The 26,122-nt window shown below is 45.0% G+C and overlaps 2 protein-coding genes across 2 annotated transcripts in view; both read right to left on the bottom strand.

Annotated features, from left to right (window-relative positions):
• Positions 1-16,761, bottom strand: part of prickle2b (prickle homolog 2b) — a 66,190-nt gene extending 49,429 nt beyond the window's left edge. The window contains exons 1-2 of the mRNA XM_031567481.2: positions 16,600-16,761; positions 15,466-15,551 (exon numbers count right to left, since the gene is read on the bottom strand). Of these exons, the coding sequence (XP_031423341.1) occupies positions 15,466-15,551; positions 16,600-16,641 (128 nt within the window). The 5' untranslated portion in view covers positions 16,642-16,761. The remainder of the gene's footprint in view (positions 1-15,465; positions 15,552-16,599) is intronic.
• A 6,143-nt stretch (positions 16,762-22,904) lies between these two features.
• Positions 22,905-26,122, bottom strand: part of LOC105912163 (A disintegrin and metalloproteinase with thrombospondin motifs 9) — a 43,909-nt gene continuing 40,691 nt past the window's right edge. Inside the window, exons 38-40 of the mRNA XM_031567480.2 lie at positions 25,107-25,211; positions 23,907-24,014; positions 22,905-23,712 (exon numbers count right to left, since the gene is read on the bottom strand). Of these exons, the coding sequence (XP_031423340.1) occupies positions 23,925-24,014; positions 25,107-25,211 (195 nt within the window). The 3' untranslated portion in view covers positions 22,905-23,712; positions 23,907-23,924. The remainder of the gene's footprint in view (positions 23,713-23,906; positions 24,015-25,106; positions 25,212-26,122) is intronic.

The raw sequence follows: 26,122 nt of genomic DNA, 5'->3' as shown, positions 1-26,122 counted from the left end.
GCGAGAGGGATCGATAGAGAGAGAGAGAGAGAGAGAGAGAGAGAAAGAAAGTAAGAAAGAGAGTTACTAAGAAGGAGAAACAAAGAAAAAGAGTACCTGCTATGGCCTCCACAAAGATACATTTAAAAGGGAAAGTGGCCAAGGTGGAGCTTTAAGATGAAGTGCATGGCATTAGATAATGACAGGGGAAAGGGAGGCTGCGGTGTTCTTTAAAGAACGAGAGCCGTTCCCACATAGCTTTGGCTTCTTCATACCTCGCGGAGCACCAGCTGAGGGAATAGCAGGACTGCAACAAAATGGCCGGAGGGAGGGCTTCTGTTTACAATGGGCTTGAAAGACCAGCCTCTACCATCGTCCAAAATGGATTTATCGCAAATTAAATCAGCAGTGGCTGTCCTTAGAGATGGGATGGGTCATTCAAGCCACTGGCAGAAAACAAGCTCATTTGCGCTACAGTGTAAACACTGGGCTGTAACACCGTCCTGTGGGCTCCGAAGCTGTCCATCACGCCATGGAGAACAGCATATGATTAAGAGGCCTCTCCGCGTCTCCTTCTGTCAGTCCTTTTTTCTAAACACACACACAGAGCACACACACACACACACACACACACACACAGAGCACAAACACACACACACACACAGAGAGAGAGACACACACACACAAACGCGCACACCCAAGCGCACGCTTGCACTCCACACATGGTGCCCTTAAGAGCTACCCCCTCCTGCTGAAAGATGGAGAAGTCAGGCATCCAGCACCTGCTCTGCCCAGCCCCTTACACACACACACACACACACACACACACACACACACACGCACACACACACACACACGTGTCGCATGCTCCACCATTGTCCACCTGTGGGTGAGATAAAAGGGCAGAAACTTAATATGACCGCAGAGCAGCAGGAGATCCTCTGGAAGTGGACCACAGCACACAACTGCTCGCTTTCTCTCTCTCTCTCACACACACACACACAAACATGTATAATTTCACGCTCATGTTTATGCCCCAGAGATTCACAATTCACAACTAATTATACTGCTGTCTGCCTTTCATGTCAATCATGACACAAATGGGCATGTTGCTTGGCCTGGGCCCAGCACCCTACCCTCCCTGCCTCCCTCCCTGCCTGGTGTCCCCTGGCCAGCGTCCTGCATGCCGCACCAGTTGTAAGGCAGCTGCTGACCGGCTACTCGAGCAATCACAGAACAAGAATCGGAATCAGTGAAATAAAAAAAAAAGTGAGAGTAGAAGTAGAAACATAATAGAATAAACTGCCGTGTGTGTATGTGTGTGTTTGTGTGTGTGTGCGCCTGTGAGCCACCTGAGCTGTGTGTTTGGTATGGGCAGAGAATGCGGGGGGGGGGGGGGCACACAGTGATGGAGGAGGTGAGGACGCTCTGGATGGTGGTTCTGTAGAACTGCCTGTGAACTTGGTGGAGATGTTCATATTCCGGAGCAGCATTAGGACAAGCATCCTCTGCTGAGCTCACTCGATGACCTCAGACGAGTGGCTCTCCAATTTCAGGTCGCTGGTAATGGCGGCACCGAGAAACTGAACAGACTCCACCACCTTTACGGCTGCGTTGTTGAGGAGTAGTGAGGTGTGCCATGACTATCTCCACCGCCTCGTTGACGTTGAGCTTCAGGTTGTTTTCTGTATGCTGCCAGCTGTGACACGGTATCCCTGTAAGCCAGCTCATCATTGTCCTTGATGAGACCTAGGACCGTGGCGTAATCAACAAACAAACCTGATCAGCTTGATACAGGGGTGGTTCTCTGTTTACCAATGTTGAGCAGCTTGTGGAGGGGTGGAGGTGGGAGTGCTGGGGGTAGGGGGGGTTGCTCAGGCCTCAAATACACAAGAGGGTGAGAGAATGCCTGAGCAGCACACACACAGCCCATCAACTGGGGACCAACAGAAAGTCCCTAGAAAAACGCTTGGCTGGTGAAATGCATCGCAAGACAAACAAACAGCAGAGGGCTGTAATTAAACACAGATGCTGTAATGAAGGCTTTTTTTTCTCTATTTTTTAAACTTGACTTTTTTTTTGTGCTTTTTGAATTTTTTCCTAGTTTTTTGGAACAGGGCATCATTAACTGAGCATAATAAAAAATGATATGCGTCGCCATGGCGGCAGTGAAGTCATGGTGTCCCCACATGACATGGCAACACTTCCATACGTCGCCCCATGTCTCCGTCGCTTCATGTGGCGCATTGTCACCCTTGTTTATTTGACCCCCTTCCCCTCTCGATCACTCGTGGCCCCTAAACAATTTACACTGAGCTTGGATGCTTTGTATACACTCTCGATTGTACCAGCCATATGGAAAGACATTAAGGCGAACGTCGGATTTAATGATGGCTGGAGGAAGAAGTAAATAAATACTTCGGCTTCAAGCGCTCACTCATTAGGCTGAGACGAGAAGCAAATTACACCCAAAAGCAGGCTGATAAACAAGCAACTGGAAGGTGGAGTGACGGAGGGGGGACGGGGGGGGGGGTCTTTGATCTCAGTACCATTTGAGCGAAAGTCAGGCAGAGGTTCAGAAAAGCTGGAATTAGTGGAGTGTGTGTGTGTGTGTGTGTGTGTGTGTGTGTGTGTGCCTGTGCAGCCCCTGACACACACTGTTGCCACCCCACCCTCCCCTCTTTGGAAATGGAGTGGATGAGTGGGACCAAGGAATGCCACGCGGAGATGGGATTTAAAAGCTGCACATCCCCACACTGAGCGCGAGTCAGTGCCCGTGGCCCACTTTAGAGCTCACAGGAGGGGAGGGAGGGGGGGTGGGGGGGCGCAGGAAGGCTCTTCCTCAGCAGTGCAGGTGTAGGAGCCACAGGGAGAGAGGTTACAAGTAACAGATTCCTTAAGCGTGGGCTAGGACTTTAAAAGACAGGGATTCTCTTTTAGAAAGAGGGGGACTTTTTTTCTGGATTTGTGGTTTGAGGTTAATAAAGGTCTGATCTGGGGCTGGAATGACTTTTTAATGGAGGATTCATCATCACCATCCTAATCACCACCACCATCATCATTATCTTCATCAACAGTCATAGTGCTGGAACATGAAACTCAGTGATTGCAAATGGAGAGCAGGCGATTCACACATTGTGTAATGCATTCTTCAATGCAACACAAGACGCGTGGTGAATGTAATGCTCTGTTGTTTCAACTTAAGGAAGCCTGGAACCAACTCGGTCTGCTACTGCCTGAAGTGCCGGCGGTTTCTTCGCGTGCTGTGATCGTTTAATCCTCAAGCACATACACTGTTCAGGCAGACAGCACAAAAATGTCTGCCATGTCCCTCCACTTATCTGTACTTCCAATCTGACGTAGAAAAGGCGTCTTTCCTCAGGGAGGGTAAATATTAAAACTGACGTCGGGCTTGACCCGTGATGTCTCGGCGTGCATTCTCTGGGTGTTAAGTATCATGTGAACCAGTCAGAGCAAATTTGTCTACACTGAACGGGCGATAGAAACATTCGAGCATTCCGCTCTATCCACGGCGCACACTACAAGGGTATCGCATGAAAAGATAAATCACCGGGCCATGCCCGGGCTGAAAAGGAGACGGGTTCCTGAGTTACTCGGGGCTCTGGTTACACCGGGCTTTGGCGCTGGGAGCCCATTAACTGGAGCACTGCCCACCTCTGGGATACACGGGGTCTTGGGGAACAGAAAGCAGCACAGCAAAAACACTGGTAATTATTTTACATTAATGACAATCTATCAAACAGTCATCGCCCTCCATCCTGGCGTCAGCTTGTGTCTGCATATTTTCCATGCCTGTTGTATGTGTGTGTGTGTGTGTGGGGGGGGGGGGGGGGGGGGGATGTTAACAGCTGTATTTCGTTATGTATTTGCAATACACGTATGTTCAGATACAAAGTATATCTTTTTTTTTTTTTTACAGTCTAGAATCATCACAGAGATATTGAATTTAGATCAAATGGATGTGTGTGATTATTATTATTATTTTTTTTTAAATGCTCATTTATTCTATTGGGAGGGCTGGATAGGAGATCAAAAGCACACGAGGCAAGGCTACATGGTGTTGGATGCCTCTGGAGCATTCCCTATCTAAACAAATCTGACAAGACTATCTATGATTTAAGGGCGCGCCTGATACTGTGCCGCTGCCTGAGCTCTCGTTCTTTATTAAATTGTTTAGCAGACTCAAAAGCAGCAGCAAACACAGTGGCAGAGGCCATGGCAGAGGCACAGACACCGAACCAGACACAGGGCTTTCAGCTGGACGGAAAGAGAGAGAGAGGGAGGACAACAGAGACAGGGAATCTTAACAGGCCAGCTTAACAAAGCCAGAAGTTTTTGTTTGAGTGTGTGTGTGTGTGTGTGTGTGTGTGTGTGTGTGTGTGTGTGTGTGTGTGTGTGTGTGTGTGTGTGTGTGTGTGTGTGAGCCTCTTTGGTTGTTTGTCCAGTCGTGCCTCGCAGACCAGCTCTGTTTGGCGTTTGACCGCTCTCACCCCATTCGTCAGCCACTCCGGCCAGTTGTCAAGGTACCGGAGGAGTGTGAATGGTGCTGTTGCTATGGCAACCTGTACATTTACAAAACACACAAACCCCCCCCCCCAACACTCCTCCACCCACCCAAACAGTGTTTGATTGCAACATTCAGACGTCAAGTGATTTGTTCCCCTCAGGCTAAAGACCACATACAACGCTGGTGAATTTGTTGTGTCACACAGAAGTCTGATGCTTTTGGCCTTCAGCACCCCACATTGACACTGCCACCTGGTGTCCACAGTAGCCTTTTTCCATCTGACTAACTTTAAAACGCTTCAGTGCAGCCCCATATTACCACAATGAAAGTCAATATCGTAAAACTCCTGAACCAATTTCCAATTTCCCCTCACTAGGCCCAATATGCACATACAATTGCCCCTTTAGAAAGAAGGTTAAAAGTCGCCAGAACATAAATCATCAAGGGATAGACTGACATCGTAAAAGTCCAATATTCAAAAGGAGTGGATTTTGTGAGATGTAAGTATGTTCACTAAAAGTTTCTTTCGTTCTCAGATTTCAGGAGCACAGCCATTTAAGGGCTAAGAGGATATATAAAGCCTAGGCTCTAACCAAATATTACACACAACCCTATGGGCTTAAAGGAGAATGCCAGCTCTTTTACCACAGGTAAGTGGAAGGTGTTAAGTGTTAATACAAACAGACAGAAAGAAAGAGCCAGAGAGAGAGAGAGAGATTGTAGCATGTGCTTGAGAGAAAGTCCATCAAAAATATGTCAGGGAGACACAAAGAGAGAAAAATGAGAGAGTGCCTGTAACTAAGTTTGGTCCCGGGCATTTGGACTTTCTGGTTCCTGTGTGCGGTCTCTGATTGCAGGAAGCTGGACCGGTTTCAGGCCTCCTTTTAAAGTCCATTTCCTGCCCTCTCTCTCTCCCTCTCTCGCTTGAGATGGATTGATAGGCAGCAACAGAGGGAGCAGAGTTGCCTCTCCTTTCATCCGTAACTCAGAGCTTTCCACACACACACACACACACACACAGTGGAGAAAAATGTGTTTGAAAGAAACTCCTACAGGTAGGTTGTGAGCGCACTCTCTGCATTTGTGTCTCCTTGGCACCCTGCCTGCAGAGTGCACACTAGCCCAGTAGCCTTGACACGTCCTGCTGCGGGCAGGAGACACAAACACCCCTGTCTGTCTCTCCGTCTGCTGCTAGGCACACAGGGAGGGTAACATGCTGGGGCTCCGGTGAGCAGTGACGAGATCCGAGACCCTAACGGCGCCGGGATCTCATCACTCATTAATTGCCTCGGCCTCGCTGATCCGGCCTAATGCACCACGTGAAAACGGTAACGGCGGTATTAAAAGTAACGAACCGAACTCGCGGCAGGGAAATCTAACCATTTTAAAAAGACCGGACAAATTTGCTTGGACAGGAAAAGCCTCTCCTCTGCTGGTTGAGCACACCCTTGGCATGACCTTTGAGTGGAGTTCTCTGGGACACCAGCCGTTATGCATTAAACAGTCCGCACCACAAACAGCTTGGCTTCAGCAACACTGTCCTCTGTTGGTGAAATATACACATTACAGGCCTACCAGTTAACCGGGATCAGTATAACTGATAGACACTAATGCATAATAATAATAATACTGAGTTTATAAAAAACAACTGCTGTCTCATTCCTTTGATACTCATGACACAACCAAGATTCTTGTGGCCAGTCCCTGTCATTTCGCTACATTCTGAACCAGCCAAGCAGCTAGCAACAGGGCCCTTCCAGCAGGGCTGAAAGACGTCTGAGAAAAGGCAGTCATGCGCATCGAACACACACTCTGCTGAGCGAAAGCATTATAGACTTATGGGGCCTGTTTACTTAAACATGTTGATGGGTAACACAGACGACATGCTCAGTAGCAAACAAACACATAAAACAAACAAACAAACAAACAAACAAACATCATCTCAGGAAATGGTGTGAAGAGCATAGGATGGCTGTGGGAATGGGGCTTACAGTCAGTACGGATCAGCGTCTGCCTAGTGCGCAGGCGGATAGGAGATCCAACAGAGGAGAGGAGAGGAGAGGAGAGGAGAGGAGACCAAAGGGAGCTTTAAAGTGGGGCATACGGACAGGCAACATCCCACAGTCCTCTATCTGTTTTAAACACCTCTTCTGACTGGAAGGGAGGGTGAAAGAGAAAGGGTAAGCGAGAGAGAGAGAGAGAGGGAGGGGGGGTGAAATTGAGGGTCATGAAAGATCCAGATGAAAGGGGCAGATAAATGAGAGGGGAAAGGATGGAGAGAGAATGGAGGAGAAGAGTAAAAGCAAAGAAAAAGAAAGAGGAAAAAGAATGAAAAGAAAAGCAAAGAGTGCTCAAAGCCAAGTGTGCTGGGCTGCGGCTGGCCAGAAGCTGTGCATCTGCTGCCCCGGCTCCACTGGAGACAGCAACGGTATGCAGGCCTGCAGCTCCCTCATTACACTCAAAGGGCCTTTTCATCCAGCTCTCTCTTCAGTCACACACACACACACACACACACACACACACACACACACACACACACACAGCCTCCTTCCCTGCCTGCGGACACAGATCCCCACCAGACAGACAGCCTCAGAGGATAGAGCAAGAGAAACCATTCAGGTGAAGGATCATACTTTCATACATTTATATCATTGTTCCATTGTTCACTAGATTAGGAGATCCCCTGCAACATAAAATAAGTGACATGATGGTAGCCTAGTAACCATGAGCATCAAAGAGCAAATGTGTGACTAAAGAACTAATGCAGCATAATTGTGATACTCTTTTGACCAACTGATGTGAAAACACTACCCAAAGGTAAGACTAATGCACCCTATCAGTAGCCAAGCGAATAGCACTCCAGTGTTAAATGATGTGAAGGGAAAATGTCTGGTCAAGGTTTAGACCAGCTGCACATTAGCAAGGGTTACACTCTCTGCCAGGAGGGATGGCTGACCTTGAGTTCAGGGACTGGGAGTGTGAGTGTGTGTGTGCGAGAGAGAGAGTAATCTTATGGCACCATCTCCAGCAGCTAATTTGTGACTTCCACCCACTGTGCGGCTGACCTCCCAGGGCAGAGCCAGGAACTGGTGGCCTCAGCAGCCCAGCCGTCCTTACTCACTCAGGCAGTAAAGTGAAAAATCAAGGCCCTCCACACAGTGACATTTCAGTGAAGCAGGCTGCGTTTTGTACAATGCCCCTGACAGGTTTATCTTTTTGAGTGTAAAACACTGGAACAGATTTGCACAGCAGAGCACAGACTGAATGCAAGGCCCTACAGGGGGGTTGGCTATGCACTCGCCTTCCTTCTCCCCGAACACCGAACACACACACACACACACACACACACACACAAACACAAACACACCTCACCACGTGGCCCTTTATTCCCGATGACAGTTCAAAGGCGGCTTTACATCGTAAGCCTCCATTAAAGCCGGGATCAGTGACGGGGAAAAACTGGCAGAGAATCAGCCGTCTGTGGCCCTCGGTGGCCCTGCGGCGCGAGTCCCAGACAGGCTCAGGAGACAGGGCAGGGCTCAGGAGACAGGGCAGCACTCAGGCCCAGGAGACAGGGCAGCACTCAGGCCCAGGAGAAGGAGAGGGAGAGGCCCCACTGCGCTCTTAATAAGTGCAGCTCTGATTCCTTCAGGACTTTGGAGGTTTCCCAGAGTAGAGTAGAGTCCGAGCTGAAATCTAGACCCTAATTAGGGTCAGTCCGACTGTTATGACTCCTGGTAAAAGGTGCCTTATTTAAAAGGGCAGCTGTAGGAGGCTTTGCACAACCCTTCTGTTTATGTTGGGCTTATGACACTGCAATTCTACATTTTACAATGCAGTGTGCACATGTTATTGCACAACATTCCATCTCTAACTCTCTCTCTGTTTGTATATTCCCCATATAATCCTTAACACGTATATTATAGAATCTTATATAAGCGGTGTCAAATCAATAGACTACTACTATTTATTTGCAATTTCCTATTTCAAAACAGCTTATGTGACACCACATAAGCAGCAGAGGTAGTAGCAGTGTGTTGCATGCAGTGGTGGACTCATACCGTTAGACAGAGGAGAGGAGTAATGAAGACAGGGTAGAGGACTTGACAGTGAAGAATACCTGTGCCCATCTTCATTTCACTCCTGAGCGAGCCTCATCTCAGCCCTCCCCGACCTCTCTCCCGCCTGCCCGCCAACCTGCCCCTGCCCGCCTGCCTGGCAGACAGAGTTGCCAAAAGAGCATCTCTTTCCAGCCAGGACTATTAAGCTGATCCAGCAGCGCTGGCAAAGATGCAATGAAGACAAAGAATATGGACACCACAGTGTCCCTCTCCCGTAGAAAATGAGGTTAATCTCATCATGTTTTGAGCCACAAGCTCTTCCTGCATTGCTGCATATTCTCTTTTCATATAAAGGCTTGGTCTTGTGCTTTTGATTCAATAGATTAGTGAGACTTGTTTGTTCTTCTAGCATATATTATAAAGTCATATTGTTCTAAGTGCGTCTCAGTTCATATTCTCAGCATGAATCTCCCTTATCACACGGGTTTGTCACACACTGTCTGTCTGACGGGACCATATCTTTTTCACACCGCCCCTAAGCACAGCACCGCTGTTTAAAGATGATCTCCTGATTCCAATCTGCTCCTGCCCTGTAATAAACGAGCCTCAGCACCTGGTCAGGAAAATCCAAGATAGTACATCTAAAGAAAACATAAATATATGGTTCCCATGTACCTTTCATGCTAACACAGAGCTAGGCTTCAAAGAGCTATCTGTAGTCCTGATAGTACAAGGGTGTAATTCTGTCTTGAATAAACCGAAATTTCCTGGTGGTGATAAGAAAACATAGATGTTTGATCAGCAATAAGACTCTCCACAGCATCTAACAGTGGTCAGAATCAGTATGTAAATTGCACGGTGAGATATGCTCACCATATTTACTTTCAGATTCAGGGGAGGCCCCTGCTGACAGTGTATTTTGTAGAAATCTGATGCATGAATATGTATTATAAACATACTGTCTACACAGCATAATAATAGACACTGACAAAGATAAAGAAAAACAAAGTAACTACAAGGCTTACATAGGTGGTGGTGAGGCCATTGAAATGTGTAGACACAGACAGACGCAGACACAGAATACAAAGTTGCACACATGTGTGCGTGTACAAACCCAGACACACACACACACACACACACACACACAGACACAGACACACACACACACACACACACACACACACACACACACACACACACACACACACACACACACACACACACACACACACACACACACACACACACACTCACACTCACACACTCACAAACAGCAGGTATATGAACAGACTGGACATGTGGCTGTGGAAAGCTCTCAGCGCTTTCTCCAGGCCGCTTGCCAGGTACCCCACTCAGGCTGCTTGACTCGGGGCTCCCAGCTGATCGTGTGCTTTTGGCCTTTCTCCATTCCTCTCCCCGTCTCCTCTCCCGCTGCAGCCGAGAGGCCAGTCCAGCGTCCAGAGTCAACACAACCTCTTTGTGGCCATTCTTGAGAGTGAAATGTTCAACTAGGAGGCGGCCCGGGAAGGCTTTGCATGTCAATGAGCCCCAGCTACTGGAAGCCATTGTTTGTTCTCACTGAGTAAATGTTCTGAAGATCTTTTCACAGCATCGGCTACCAGCCCTGAAGGCTAAACACGGCGCATTCATTTCAGCAAGTATGTATGAACTGTATGGTAACTGTAGTGTATAGTTTTCCACAGTATAGTTGGGTAAAGCGTATACGATTCATTTGTCGTTTAGAAGGGCCAGGTAAGACAGGAATTAGTGTTGAGACACATGAAAGTGTTAATGAAGCTATTTATTTGTTTAGTTGTCAGTTTGGTTGTCCCCTCCTTGTGATGACAGAGGTGCTGGCTTGATATGGCAATGGAATATCCACACCAGTGGTTAGAGATGAACCTCAACAGCTTTAAAAAAAAAAAAAAAAAAAAAAAAGGAAGAGCGAGAGACAGTTTCCCGGTGAACATCTGCTGCTTCAAAGGTGCTAAGCAAGTGGAATTACAATCTGGATTCGATCCAAACAGGAAACACTATTTCCTCCTGGTGCACAAACACCTATAATCTATAGACACACACCCAAACCTTCTTACAGTTAGGCCAGTTAGTCATCTGACCAGGATGACTCCACTGGAATTCACAAGCTACAGTGGCTTGCAAAAGCACTCAAGCCCCCTGAAAGTCTTTACCATTTTCACAAGATACTTACATATATTTTTCACGTATATATTTTCAAAGGCAAAAGTTATCTCTCTCTGCGAACATTAAAAATAATTAATTAATTACTGAAATAAATGTATACTTGCATACTTATTCAAACTCCAGTTCCAGATTAAGGCAGATGACAAATTCATAAATGATGCAGAGGTGCCACTTATTTGACCATAACTGATCATAATTAGGTATTTCCTATGAGTGGTTAAAGTACAGATCTCCTTCTGGATATACAAATCACACTATGCAGGTGCTTTGTAGAAGAGGTTGTCCCCCAAACCAAGGACCCGAGGAAGATATTAACTGGTGAGGGAGGCCACCACAGTCCATATTTCACCTCAAAAAAATCTACAAAGTTCAGTAGTTGGGGTGCTTGTGGTGTAATTGGGGTGCACGTGTAGTCCACAATCTTCAAAGCTATCCATAAAACTGGACTGGACTATTGGTGGGCGGCAAAAAAAGTCATTATTTTAGAAGATCCACATTAAAGCATGGAAGGAGGTTGCCCAAGATAAGAGAGAAGGTTTCTGTGGTCATAAGAGATCAAAATGGAGCTTTTTGGCCAGTCCTCAAAGCGCTATATGTGGTGTAAATCTAACTATGCCTAAAGAAACAGCACCCCAGTCGTGGAATATGGCACGGGCAACATCATGATGTGGGGATATGTCTTGTCTTCTGGGATGGTGCCTGAGATATGTCTTGTCTTCTGAAACTGGGAAACTTTAGAATTGAGGAGAGCATGAATGGAAATGAATTCTACAAGAAAACCTGTTGCAAATATTAATGTATATGGGTTGAATACTTATGCAAGCTGAATATTTTAGTTTTTAATTTATTTATTTTGAGTAGACAAATAACTTGTATACTGTAAGTGTTCCCAAGGATAATACTGATTGGGGAATTATGTGTAAGTGTCTTAACCCCGGAAATGAAAATGGACGTGACTTTCAGGGGGGTAACTGTATCTATTTGTTCCCATGGTCAGTCAGAGAGCTCTCAGCCTGTGACCCACTAAAGCGTTTCCATGACACCCTCCCCGCCCCATCAGTGAAGCATGTATATAAGGGGAAGATGCAGAGAATCTTTGTTGCGGACGATCAAAGGCAGCACGTACTTCTTCCATACCACAGAGGATGGCCCACAGGGGGGGCGAGGTCCCTGAGCAATTTACTGATGTGGGGAGAGGCTGTCAGGGGATGAAAAAGGTCAAACCACGTTTAAACATCCTAGGCTGCAAACCTCCCTCTGTGTTTGTGTGATTCCTCACCGCAGACTGCCGTGTGTGCCCTTTGCCTTGCTCACACAACACAAACACGCGGGCAGACGGCTAATCTTCCAAACGGGACTTAAATGAGCGCTAGCACGGCACACAGATGCTACCAGTTTCCACATCAAAAGGGCACTGGGAGTGGAGATAGTGATTCCGTCCCATTACCGGTGAATATCTTTAGCGCTTTCAGCTTTGTATCTCCATTGCTAATTCAGGGGAATGGCAGCTGTAATTCCTTGGCCCCTCTTTTGTAGAGGCTGTGACCACCAGTGTTTTCCCACCCACTCACCACCACCAACACTCATTCTGCCGCGGCCCCCTCCATGTGGAGTGAAAAGGCCGCTTCTTGAAAGCCCATTCTTATGCCAAAGCCCTCCTGACGGATTTATTTGACTGGGCCTGCTTGTTAACAAGCTGAATGGCCGAGCACGGTGCCTGTGTTATGCAGATCCGATCGGGTTACGCCGAGGACAGACGTCAGAGCCTCTTCAGCATGGCCAAGCAGGGTGTACACTCCAGCCTCTACCTACTCCCCCCCCCCCCTGCACACCCCACCCCCACCCTTCACCAGTGCTCTGCATCCTCTCACCACCTCCCCTCTTCCCTTCAGTGCTCCTGTCTTTGCTTTTACTCCAGCTAGTGTTTCAGTGCAAGCTTCAGCACACAAGAGAAGCCATTGTCTAGCCCCCACTGCAAATAACAGCAGTCCTCAAGGACTACTGTAAAGTGCTGCTGTGCATAGCTGATGTATGTGGGCTGTAAGAATGTTTTCTCTTCTCCTTCTTTCTTCTGTTCTGTTTTTTTAAAAACCCTTTAACTATATTTTATAGCACAGACCTTGGCCTGGAGATGCGTTCGAAAGCAAGTGCTGGAACTTGGGTCAGCCTGTGCACGTTATTAGTTTGCTCGTCACATAAGCACAAAGGAGTCCGATACCGAGAGCAAGGTTCACAACAAACGGCCGGGAGTAAGTGGGTCACGCGATCGGGGCTGATCGGATAGCAAACTATCACACCGCCAATGTTAATAGGGTCTGTAATGAGCCTCATTAGCACAAAGAAAATCAATCAAGCCGACGGCTAACATAAATTATTCAGCGGGAGCGCGTTGCACAAGCGAAATCCACTCAACTGTTTCCTCCTGCTGCCATCTTGCCGGCTCAGGTTGGGCTGGCAAGGTGAGGGTGAAGAAAGCTGAGGAATGGGGTGATTAAAAATGCTCTTCTGCAATCACAAATTTGCCTAGTTGTCGACTGTGGCAGTCAAAACAAACAGATTCTGCACACCGCCTAAAGGGACAGGCTAACACTGTGAATTACGATGTCCATTATGAATGTGATTTAACAGGCCCAGTTCATGGAGATGTAATCACTCTGTGCTGTTTGCAGCAGCAAAAGCAAATTGTCTGAAAAAAAAGTGTGTGAGAAAGGTGAAAAAAAAAAAAACATCTTCTCCTCTCTGCTTGCTGTTCTAAGAACACTAAGCAGCACTCACTGTTCCAGAGCACAATCTTATTGGCTGACAAAGTATTCCAACCCCAACCCCATCCCACTGTCTCCACTGGATACCTCTGTGCTGGCTTTAGACAAGCTGATAAGTTGGAGGCTGAGGCTGAGGCGGTGGGGGGAAAGCAGGTCTTGACTCCTGCAGATATCTTGAGTATATCTTAAATATTTCCAAGAGCATGAATATTTCACAGACACACGTCTGAGACGCACAGCTGTTGAAAGGCTGGATGGGGGGGGGGGGTTTGAACTCATCTCTGGGCCTTGTCCCCTTAACTTTGATTTATTCATCTAGGATTTAAAAGGCTTCTAAAAACACCCTTCTTTACTGGGTTTAAAGTGAGCAAAGGAGTGTGTCAGAGAGCTCTCTGCTGCAGGCAAACTATATAGAGGTGTCCAGGAGCATGTCTGACATTTTTGCAATTACTTACATGACAAAGAGAGTGAGCTGAGAGCATGAGAGAGAGAGAGAGAGAGAGAGAGAGAGAGAGAGAGAGAGAGAGAGAGAGAGAGAGAGAGAGCAGGTGCTTGAAAAGAAAATAGCTAACAGCAGGCAGATCCAAAGACTTGTCAATAAATCTCAACACACAATGGGTCAATGGGAGTATTATTCAGTATTATTTAAAAATAATTAATCAAACATGTGTCTCTGATGGAACAAAACTTTAGCAGATGATTGAAAGAGAAAGCTGCCTTTGGACAGATGCAAGAACTAGGCTTCACTTAAAATGATCAGTTCACTTTGGGACACTGACATTTTTCACCTCAACTTGTAAATTAAAGCATCACCAATTATGGTGCAACATGCCCAGAGGGAGCATACATGTAGCATAATTTACTTGGTTCAAGCAGCTTGAGTGTGTGTGTGTGTGTGTGTGTGTGTGTGTGTGTGTGTGTGTGTGTGTGTGTGTGTGTGTGTGTGTGTGTGTGTGGAGAATGTCTTTTGTTTGCACTGAAACTGTTTATCTCCAGGGGGACGACTGGTTAACAAGCGCTTGGCCGACACACTATGTGCACACCTGCCTCCAGAGATTGGCCCGATGTCCGTATCTACGGGTCAGACGACGCGCAAATACCACATCAAACCAAACAAGCCGCTCTGGGGAAACCGATCAGGACTAACACAAACATGAAGCCATTCTTTTTTCACACAGGCTTAAAAACAAACCTGAAGGTGTGAGTGCCAGCATTTTTTTTTAAGTAATAAACCCCCCTCTAAACATTAAGCTAAGCAATTCCACAGACAAAGGGGTCTTTCCAGTGGTCGTCTATGGGGAAGGTCTGCTGAGAGTTCATTGGAGAGGGTCTGCTTTTATTGTGGCACTGTTGATAATTAAAGGCGCATTCCTGGGCTGCCTGTTGCCACGTAATAGTTTACAGCAATGGAGACCCTGATAGTCCCAATCCTTCCCCCTCCACCGAAACTCTGTCTGATCCAACACTCAGATCAACTAAACGAAAAGTTGGCAGACGACGCTGATTAATACTGCATGCAATTTCTATGTTTTGTACTTCGTTCCCATTGTTCGTTGAACCATCACCCCATATCTGATGTTACAATAGCAATATTAAAAATAATTAGTAGACTAGCAATTAATGACCAACTGAAATTATTGCCCAGCTTAAACTACAATGACTTTCTCACAAAGATTAAAACATTTTATATAGCAAGCACTTTGACATTAGGGATGACACGACTCTTTCTGGAAACTTGATGCATCAACGGATTCCTTCAGATACAGACTGCCGAGTGTTTTGGGGCAAAAAAGATAGAAGTGAAAAGAAGATGTCCACTATGTCGATGGCTTAGTTTGGTAATGATGTCATCTTTCAATGCAGAAGCTCATGGTATAACAAGAGGCACACAGAAGCACCGTGAGAGGGATGCAGAAAGGGAGAACCACTGTACCTCCATTTGTGCAAGGTGAAGCCAGGGCACTGATCTCCACACGCGTAACAGGGCTGTCCTTTCTCTAGGTCATCCAGTGGGCCACCCTGAGAAACACAGCAAAGACGCCAAGAGAGGGATAGAGAGATAGGGGAGGAGGAGGATAGCCAGAGAGAGAAGAGAGCGAGAGCGAGAGAGAAGCAGCAGGATGAAAACTTACATAATACCCAGCAGTGACTGGATGGGTATGCTGACATGAACAAAATTAAATTGGGATGGCATGAGCTCCCCCCTCAAACTCTACAGGATATGCAGAAAATGTCTCTAGCAAGACAAATAGCCTACCTGGGTAAAATCACTAATACAAAGGCATATCATAATTCCCTTCTGCACTTCCGTCAGATATATAGTTTAATGAGTTGTCAAATGAAACTTTTTGCACAAATTATGCACTTATAAGTTACTTACATACTAACTAATAATAATTACTAAGACTAGTCCATCGTGGTGATGAGCAATACCGGACTTGAGGCTCTTTGGAGTGTTCCAGTAGGCTTCATGCCGACTTTACACAAGAGACAACACTTTGTATGAAGCTTGTCACGTCTTGTTGTTTGTTTATTGGTCTGTTTTCTTATATTACACACACTCGACAGCGACACGATGTTCATTTAAGTCACTCCTGAAACCCTTGAAGCCTGCATGACTAATTTATATTGCATTACAACAGCTGTCATAAATTATTTATTTACACCATTTCCAGAGAGGACAACCAGTTACAAAACTGTAGATGATGTTAACATACAAACTGGAAAAATGTCAGAAGGAAATGATAATGATGGCAAGACAACTGCATGATGTTAACTTCGATGATGTAGCTGCTGTTCATGGAATATAAACCCAAAGAGTAATAGAATTGGCTGGAAGCAGCCTATTTTAACGTAAACCATCAACCGTCTTCTGTTTATTTCAAAATGGGAAATATAAATTCTAAATATATATTAAATGAAAACCAAAAAAGGGTCTCCTCTCAAAACTTCCACCTATACAACGCAATTGCCATATTTTTAACCAGTAGCGTTTAGCGTGCTGTCTGTTTCACTGCTGTGCAGGTATTTACAAAAACGCAGAGTCCGCTCAACCGGCTTCACTCACCTTTTGGCTGGATTGTCTCTTTTTAGAGACGCGAGAGAACATGCCAGCACACAGAATTTGAACCAGTTCCACAGATGAGAAAAGTCACTCGTGGAGTATCCGAGCACATTTGTGTGCAATTCCTCGGCGCGGCGCTGGTCTTTACACAAACACAAACTGCCCTATTATTACGCTTTCATTAATGAATGAATGAGAGGCTCTACTTCCGGATGAGCAGACTCCACCCCGCCGTATTTCAACCAATGATATTATTGCCGAGAGAAATAAAATTTTAAGAGATTGTAAGAGAAAGTTAGGAAGGGATTTCATGTAAACCACACAAAAAAAACACCCTCTGATACAATATTTACGAAGATGTTGTTTTCAAAAGTGCGTAATTTTCCCAGCTGAAGGAAAACGTTGTATCCTCTGTGCTCTTATCACAGTTGAAATACTAATCATTCCTCAAAAGATCGCTATGATTAGCCCGAATATATTCTGATTTAAATGGAGTGAGCTATAAGCAAGTTTCAGGGGTTGGATTTCAGAACCAACTCTTGAAGAAACTGACAGCAAAACCAAACTTTGTGAGGACTTCAACTCTATTCAATTGATCATTATAAACCCTTCACTCTTTTCCAAGGATTTCAGTTCAATTTCCTGTGAAGTAATACAGAGCTGGCTCTCCCGCAAGTAGGCCTATTTGTCATGTATCTTGAGAGCGAGCGAGAGAGAGATTTGTAGGGCAGGCTCTGTGCAGTCCACTGAGCTTTGCATTCAAGAGGCCACTCTCTCACAGTGGAGAGTGAGCTAGAGGAAAGAATATTCCCGCTCAATGTCCTCAATCATTAACACAAACAGTACTGTAGTGGACATTGTAGTGGACAGCGCCTCTATTTTTAGTTAGGATCCATTGAAAACCCAGGATTCTTGAGAAACTGTAGGGTTTGCACCAACAGCACAAGTGTAAGTAATTTGTGAGGGCAAAATTGAAGAACATTAGAGGTGACATTTACTGAGAGAGAGAGAGAAAGTAGAGAGTAAGAGAGAGAGAGAGAGAGAGAAAGGAGAGGGAGAGATTAAACATTGTGGATTTGCATAGTGTGTAGGGAGATGAAACCAACTCAAATTTACGTAAATTACTAAAGGGAATGAAAATCACTGTGGAGGCCACAGTTTTGAAGTCTGTTTATCCTTTCCCCATCACTATTTAAAACTGTCCCTCCTGTCATCCTTTGGAAAGAATGACAGACATTCTAGGACTGGGAAAATACTGATGGCTTTATTCAGCACGCTACCAGACGGACCACATCCAGTTGACTTCTCTGCGTTACGCTTACTTTATCTCATTTTAAACAGCTTGCGTGGTCGTTTGTAATGGTATGGCGTTCAGCTATGATCGGCATGATGTGAACACCAGCCTTTAGAAGAGTCCTGTGTATCTCTTTAATCTCCCTGCACAAGGTCCTGGAATGTGTTTGAGAATCAACAGAAGTATTTGCATGCACTCACAATGCTTTAGTGTGTGTGTGTGTGTGTGTGTGTGTGTGTGTGTGTGTGTGTGTGTGTGTGTGTGTGTTTGCTTTCCATGTGGCCTATCTTTTCCAATCCTTTCAAAAAAACAAAACACCCAAAACTAACAGGTGGCATCTCTCATGTAGAAGCACGCTGTATGACCCAGCCAAAAAAAGAAACTGTAAACAGCATTTTTTTAAACGGTCTGCAGTGCACGTATACGTTTGTGTCCATAACCCTTGTAGTCAAGCCAAAGCACACAAATGTGGATGGCGGCTTTTTAAAAATGCATAATAATGTTGCCTACCACGTTCAGCACTACTTAGCTCAGCACAGCAGAGCCCCGAGGGGAACAGCGGTGCACAGTGATGCTGCCGATCCCTCCAGGGCAAAGAGTGGCTTCACAGGTGGTTTACTGTTACTCCTGCTTCAGTCCTCGCACGCATTCACCTGGACTGATCTAATAAAAGCATATGAGAGAAGATCGCATAAGCCCCAAACCTAAAGCTATTTGAGGGCTGGATAGCTTAAGATAGATTTGCTTTCCCCATATTTTGTTTAGACTGAACATGGACTAGGATTTTGAGAAACTGTACACCTGTGCCCGATGAGGACACCATTTTATTAAGAGTTAATTTGTGAAACTAATGTGCAAATATTTGTATGAATGCTATATATACACTGTACACCGGTATTTCTGTTTTTCGAGGATTAGGATAGCAGTGTAAGAAACCAGTATGCACTTTCTAAGTCTACATTCAAGGGTGTATTGGTCATGTCATGCTAAGATTTTCCTCTCTGTCAATTTAAACAGCAGAATCAGAATCTTACTAAGCAATAACCGAATAAATGTTTGCATTCAAAGAAGATTCTTAGTCCACTCCACACACTTTGAAGTTTGCTAGCCTTCATCAGAAAATAAAAAAAAAAACATAATAAAAAAACACACTCACAGCCATCCATCCATTTACCAGTGCACCAGAGGTACTGAGTAATGTGGAGATTTAATCAAGAGATGATATGTTGAGCGCATCTTTTCAAATCAATGTACATCCAGAAAAGTAATAAATAATATAAAGTAATAAATACATTGTACCGCTGAACACGACCAGTTACAGAGATGTTTTCTCCCATATTAAAAGACATAAAGTTCACTTGCCTGTTAAGCACTCAGGAATTTAAATCAATTTCCTCCGTGCGTGGGCCCTACGTGGCGGACTCCGGTGTCTGATCATATCTGGAGCATGCTGTGAGAAATGTTCTGGAGATATCCAGGGGATAAATTCACTTCCCACGTTGCTTTCATTGGTATGCAGTTTTTCCTCAGTGTGATTTAAATAATTTCCCTCGACCAATCAAAGCGCATTAAGGTCATGTTACCTTGGGCAGAAGCAGACCTGTCAGCATATTTCACCCAACACTTCGGAATCAGGACAAACCATGAGCTAACACCAGTTCTCTGCTAGCCTTCACCAAGCCCAAATCCCTTTCTCAGCCCGTCACCCCTCTTATTCTGGCCATTCAATGACAGTTATTGAAACATGTAATACTAAAAGATAGCCAGACAATGAACAATAGAGCATGTCTGTAATTTGGTCAGTGTCCATACCATGCTCTATTTGTGTCATTAGAAACAAAACATGATAAAATGAGTTAGTGGGCTTAGCTAGTATCACAGCAGGTTGCTTGTGAAATGCATATTCATATTGCCCCTCCAGTCACAACATTATTTAAATAAAGGTGCTTCTATGTGAATAAGGAATGGCAGGAAAACAACAGCATCGGAGACTACTGGTACTGGCTGTGTTGCAGAACTTCGTAGAGACAAAATGAGAGTTGCCCTATTATTTCATATAGGAGTTACATAAGTCCAAGTTCCATACCTGTTTGGAAAAATAGGGAAACAGCAAAGACAACAATAGTCCCAGTAAACTGCAAAATGGCAGAATTGTTAAACTGTGAGATTTGAGTATAATAGTATAGAGAAATTGTATATTTGAAGATAATAACAATGTTTCTGGGACAAACAGAGCTAAAAAACAAACAAAGAGAAGATATTTCCAACTGATACTGAAACCAAGGCTAATTGAGCGTGTTACTCAGTCCATGGAGGTGTGTGATGAACTGAATGCGAGGGGTGCAATGATAGCGATATAGTGTTTGACATTCACGTAGCTAAATCCACTCACAGCTGAGGCATTAAGGTTGCATGCGCTGCTGTGGCATATTAGGGTCAGGGCTGTGTGAAGAGAATGGATTCTCCCAGGGAAGCGTAGAGACATATTACAAGGGAAATAGACTCTGTCAAGGTCAGTTTATTTCTTCTCTCAGGTTCCCTTATTTGATTCCATACATAAATCATACACTTAAAACGCTTTCAGACATTAATGTCCTGGTGAAAAGGCTTCGATAGAAACATTTACAGTTTGAAATAGACAGGCTAGTGAAAGGCAACAAAGGACGTAACTGAAAATACACAATTATATTTATAATCTATATACACCCATACATAAAATAAATATATCAGATACTTCAAATGTATGTGCATAATTACCTGATAGACTCTATTATATAATTATGCAATGAAACAATTGAACAAATAGTCATATAATCTCTATAATAATATGGCATAGAAATACTGCATGATAAACATGCTACATGTTGATACTGGGAAAGTAACGTCACCCCTCCCTTTGTTGTTGCAAGAACCTGAGCATTATACTTAATAAACGACCTGATACAAAAACTCACACCTACACTCATGGTAAAGGGATTTGGGGAGTACAATTTATGAAAATTTCCGTTTTAAAACTACTGCCATGACAACTGGTTTCCTAAGTATACCATTCCCTTTTTAAATGAAATGTACAAATGTTAAGGAGGTATGGTTTAAAAATCAAACTTTAAACATCTGGCAATTTCCATCGACTCAGACATAAAATTATAGTATATACAAATCAACCTGTTTTAGATAATAGGAAAATTACCTGATTCCATTAGCACCCATTCATTTAAAAGAGGCACTGTAATTGTTGGGCCTAATAAAGACATTCAACTATTGAAAGTCATGAGCTAGTCAGTGGCCTGAATGAGGGAATCTGGACAATAGTTTCTCACCAGAGAGTAACTTGGCTGTAGTTCCATTCAACTGCTTCCATTTCCAATTATTTCTATACACACACCCCTGTTCCAATATTCTGTGGTCTTGTGTGTGCTTTACATACTGAATGGAAGTGATATGGCTGTTTTCCAACAAAACAGAATTCCTGATCTGAGGACATAACTGCTGTGTAGCTGAAAAAGTGACTTAATTACATCATTACATATCATCGACAAAAGCAGTGAGGCACTTCTTTGAAAAGGACATGCAAGGCACACATTGCTTTATCAACAGTCTCCCCACAGCATGGCTGTCTTCCCTTCAGTAATATCTCCCATTATGTGATCTATTGTCAGACACTTAAAGGCAAACTTCTCAGACATCAGTTCACAGACAACCCCCCCCCCCCCACACACACACACACACACACACACCCAACCTTGACAATGAGCTCTTAATTACTGGCTGTGTATGTTGCCAGATGTTTTGCATTGATTATTCTAGCACAGTGTTTGATAGTGTTTCATGCTTTCAAATATTGTGACAACCTTTTAGAATCCTTCATAAAAATACAGTTACACTTAACTAGAGTACCCTGATACACTACCCGACGGAGTGTGTGTTGACAGTGATGATAGTTGAGGGAATTGTAATGTATCACAAAACAAATAGAAAATACTTTTATAAAAAACTGTGAAAGGGAAATTGAGGTATTGTGATGATTAATAACAGTGTGGTGAATTGTGAGCACTCACATCCTTAAACTTTAGGGAGCTTTTAAGAACTGAAGTCCTAAAGGTGCTACGCATCACCTCTTCCTGAGCTGTCGAGATCTTAGGGTGAATTCAGCTAACACGCTAGACTTCCACCTCTGGTCCCAAACCATCAACAACATCAACAACAACAACAAACACTTTCCACTTTCTGTCTTCATCTTGTTCAGTATGGCTTTTGGTGTGACATGATGGCTCTTCTCTAGCGAAGGCCTGTTACTGTCTTCTACTGCTAAATGTGGTGTTTTGAGTTGCTGTCTCAGCCTGACAGCTTGCCAGGTAGCCTCCAGGGGGCGATCTCCCTTCATAAAGGCCTCAACTAAAAAAGTCCTTCAGGCCTTCTTCACCACAGCAACACAGCACTCACTTAAAAGCCCGAGCTCTGAGGGGGTTGTGAGATGATAACAACAAAGGCTGATTTCTTTTTTTATCCAAACACTCCTCTGAACAGAGGGCTCACTGGAACTACTTACATAACGGATATCCAAGTAAAAAGTAAACATGGAACCCACAATGACAGACCAACATGCTCCAAAATAAATCTCAAATGGCCTCCTTGCTCTTTCCTTTCAGCCCTGAACTCTTTCCTCACCCTAGCCCTCATTGTCAGAGAAATGTTCTCTGTAGAAAATCCTAACTAACGTGTCCTCTCTCCAACCATCTTCCTTATCTTTATCTTCTTTTCCACCTTAAAACTGCTAAGGCAGCAGATCAGACCCACTTTCTGCCTGCTGTGGGAATCACATAACCTCTGGCCTGCTCCTGCTGCTCTTCCTGTGTGTGTGTGTGTGTGTGTGTGTGTGTGTATGCGTGTACTTATATGTATGTGTATATTTGTGTATGTGTGTGCCTATGTGTGTGTGTGTGTATGTGTGTGCCAATGTGTGTGTGTGTGTGTGTGTGTGTGTGTGTGTGTGTGTGTGTATGCGTGTACTTATATGTATGTGTATATTTGTGTATGTGTGTGCCTATGTGTGTGTGTGTGTGTGTGTGTCTGTGCTTTCATATGCGTGTTTCGATCTGTATGCCGTGCCGCCTCCTGAAAACCTCCCTGACCGGAAAATGGCCACATGTTTGTAGCATCTGGAGCACCTAGCGCTGATGATGATGGCGGCGCTGTGTTGCGCTGCACACCGCCTCACGCCGGCTGTGTACCTGTGCACCTGTTCCCCCTGCTTCCCTGCTGCGTCTCCGCTCTGCTCCTGGCAGCGCCTCATCGATCCACGTGGCACGGTTCAGTGCACCCCGCCCCGGTGCCGTCGGCACCTGCTTCAGGCGGCCTGCGTCCCTGACTGCTAGCACGCAACCTCTTCATCGCTGAACGGGCATAATTGGCCTGGCCTGACCCGTGTTAGCTGATACACCTCACCGTTGACTCTGACAGAGACGGGAGGGACAGATCCTAAAAAGCCACTGAGGCTGTGTATGATACATACTGTGTTTGCTGTCATGACATATTCATGTCACATAAAAATGTCTGACAGACGCAGAGGTGTGCATGTAGATAGGCAAAATGGCAAGTTGCTTTAAAAAAAAAGAAAAAAAAACTTAAATAATTTCACAATATAAAAATAAATGTTGAGTATAATAAATAATTCACATAGCATATGTACAGTAATTACAGCAACATCATTTACAAATGTACACATTTTGGAGGGGTAGAGGTTCTTTAAGAGGACGAGTCCTTCGGTTTGTTTAGCACCACAGACAGATAAGCAAGATCACATGGGGAGTTGGGAAACATCACTGTCATAGGGATGGAGAATAAAAAACAGAAAATTAGCCAACAACAATTTTAACAGACAAATGTGTCTTACTGGGTGGTTTATGGGTTCCTGTTGTTAGGTTGTGTGTCATGAATTCTAAAACACAGATTGTATACGTGTGTTACTGAAGATCGCAAGCATGGCACAGCAAATCTGTTGTTGGCAAAAACTCACCTGATGGATGTGGTTGTGTTATGAGACTCGCACAAGAAGGCCGGAGCTTGTTGAAGGAGTGCATTTGCCGCAATAGCCACCACACATCCCTGTAACTCTACTGCCATCCTGTGGTAACAAGAGAAGGTGTCATGAACCAGGGCCCATTGGTTAGACTGGGAAATTAGTAGGGGTTAAAATGAATGTCAGACTTTGAAACCAATCCCACATCTCGAGAGTGTAGCAGGTGTTGATTCAAACAGAAACATTCAATAGTGAATGGCTCTTTTGTCCATTTGTGGGCAGGTTTTAGGACAATTTTAGGATTTCACCGCAATGCTTTTCTAAAACTTCAACAAGTTATCATTGGACGTTTTACGACCAGACCACATTTGTCCCTGCGAGAAAACTCAGAGAGGGAAGTACTCAGTGAATCACTCAAAACAAACAGTTGAAAAGGCTTTTCCAGTCAACAATTACTTTATCCATCAGCAAAGCGAAGGCATTGCAGAGCATGAGATATTGCTGTGATTCAAAGTGAAAACAGAATTACAACAACACATTGCCACACATATTCACACAGTAAAGCCCTCATCCTCTCTGAAACTTAACACACACACACACACACACACACAGAAACACACACACACACACGTTAATGAAACACTGATCCCACGGTATCAAATGAGTTATATCCCCAACCCCCCCTCTCCTCCCCATATATTCACTCCCAATGATCTCATCAGAAAGCACCCACTGAGGGCACTTGACCTAAAACAACCAAACTAGTAACTGGACCCTCGAAAGCGGTCTGCTTTGTGGTGTACCCTTTTTTTCGCACCCTACCAAAGAACCCCCCCTGGTCTGATTTCCATCACAAAACCAGGAGGGCTAACTGTTGTCAGCAGCTGCTCAATACGGCTCCCCTCCACGGCTCCTTAAGGTACCAAAGGAGGCTGAGAAAATGAGACTACTTGGTCCCCTGCCCAGAGTCCTCTGGGAAGCCAAGAGGAAGGGGGGTTGAAAGGAGAGGAGGCCAAGAGGAGAGGGGGTGGGGGTGTTGTCTCTAACTGGTGGATTTAGCTCAGAACCCTTGTCTCTCTTGCGAGGACGAAGTCTTAATATAGACACGTAAACATCCCGCAATCCTTGTGGCTGAAGCCGGAATGTAAGTCACTGGGTGAGGGAGGCTGGCGGGCGGGAGGCCGCTTTGCAACGTACCTGTGACTTGTGTATGTCGGCAACGGCGTAGTTTCCATGGGAAATCCACTTAGTCTGCTCCGTCACATAGAAGCCTGTCCCTGAGAGGTTGATGCTGAAGCGGCCCTGCACAGAAGAAGAAAAAAAAAAGATTCATACAAGATATTGCTGAGGTTGTGCATATACCTGCAGGTGGCAGTAGTGAGCAATGAATTCTCAGGCATATGGTACCGCCATGAACAACTCGCTGGGAAGCCACAAGACCAGAAATGTGACACACAACTCAAACCAATAATCACATTTCAAGAAGTGTAGGAATGCACAGAAAGAATGAAAACTGCTCCACTCTTGCACCTAAAATGCCTCACCAACGACAGAAAAAACATGAGACTCTCAAAAGGATAATTACAGAGCATTCAGAAAGTGTGTCAGGCGTCAAGTTGGGTCATATGCGTTTCACATCCCCTGAAATGACTCTGAGATGGATTGGGCAGCGGGCTTCCATTAACTGCCTTTCCCTTGTGGTTTATTTTGCTGTCTACAACATGTCTGAGGCACTATTCACATGCGCTGCACATGGAGCTGTGGGTGGCTGTGGGTTAAAAGGCGACATATAACCACCCTCTCACAATCCCCCAAACGCTTGCCATAAGTGTGAGAACTGGCTCCAGTTAAAGCAGGGAGACTGTTACACAACAACAGAGAGAGAGAGAGAGAGAGAGGGGGAGAGAGAGAAGGGGAGAGAGAGAGAGAGAGAAAGAGAGAGAGGAGGCAGAGAGGGAGAGACAGAGAGAGAAAGGGGGGAAAGGGGAAGAAACAGAGAAGCAGTGGGTGACAGAAGAGAGTGAGAAGGAGAGAGAAAGAGGAAGAGAGAAGAAGAGAGAGAGAGAGCAAGAGAAAAGGGAGAGAATAACAGAGAGGCAGACCAAGAGAACAGAGTGAGGAAGAGAAAAAGAGAGGGCCACAGAGAGAGAGAGAGAGAGAGAGAGAGAGCGAGAGAGAGAGAGAGAGAGAGAGAGAGAGAGTGGGGGGGGGGG

This window comes from Clupea harengus, chromosome 5, assembly GCF_900700415.2.
Source record: "Clupea harengus chromosome 5, Ch_v2.0.2, whole genome shotgun sequence".
Lineage (NCBI taxonomy): Eukaryota > Metazoa > Chordata > Actinopteri > Clupeiformes > Clupeidae > Clupea > Clupea harengus.
The sequence above is the reverse complement of the archived record's forward strand: the minus strand, read 5'-3'. Positions and strand labels throughout refer to the sequence as shown.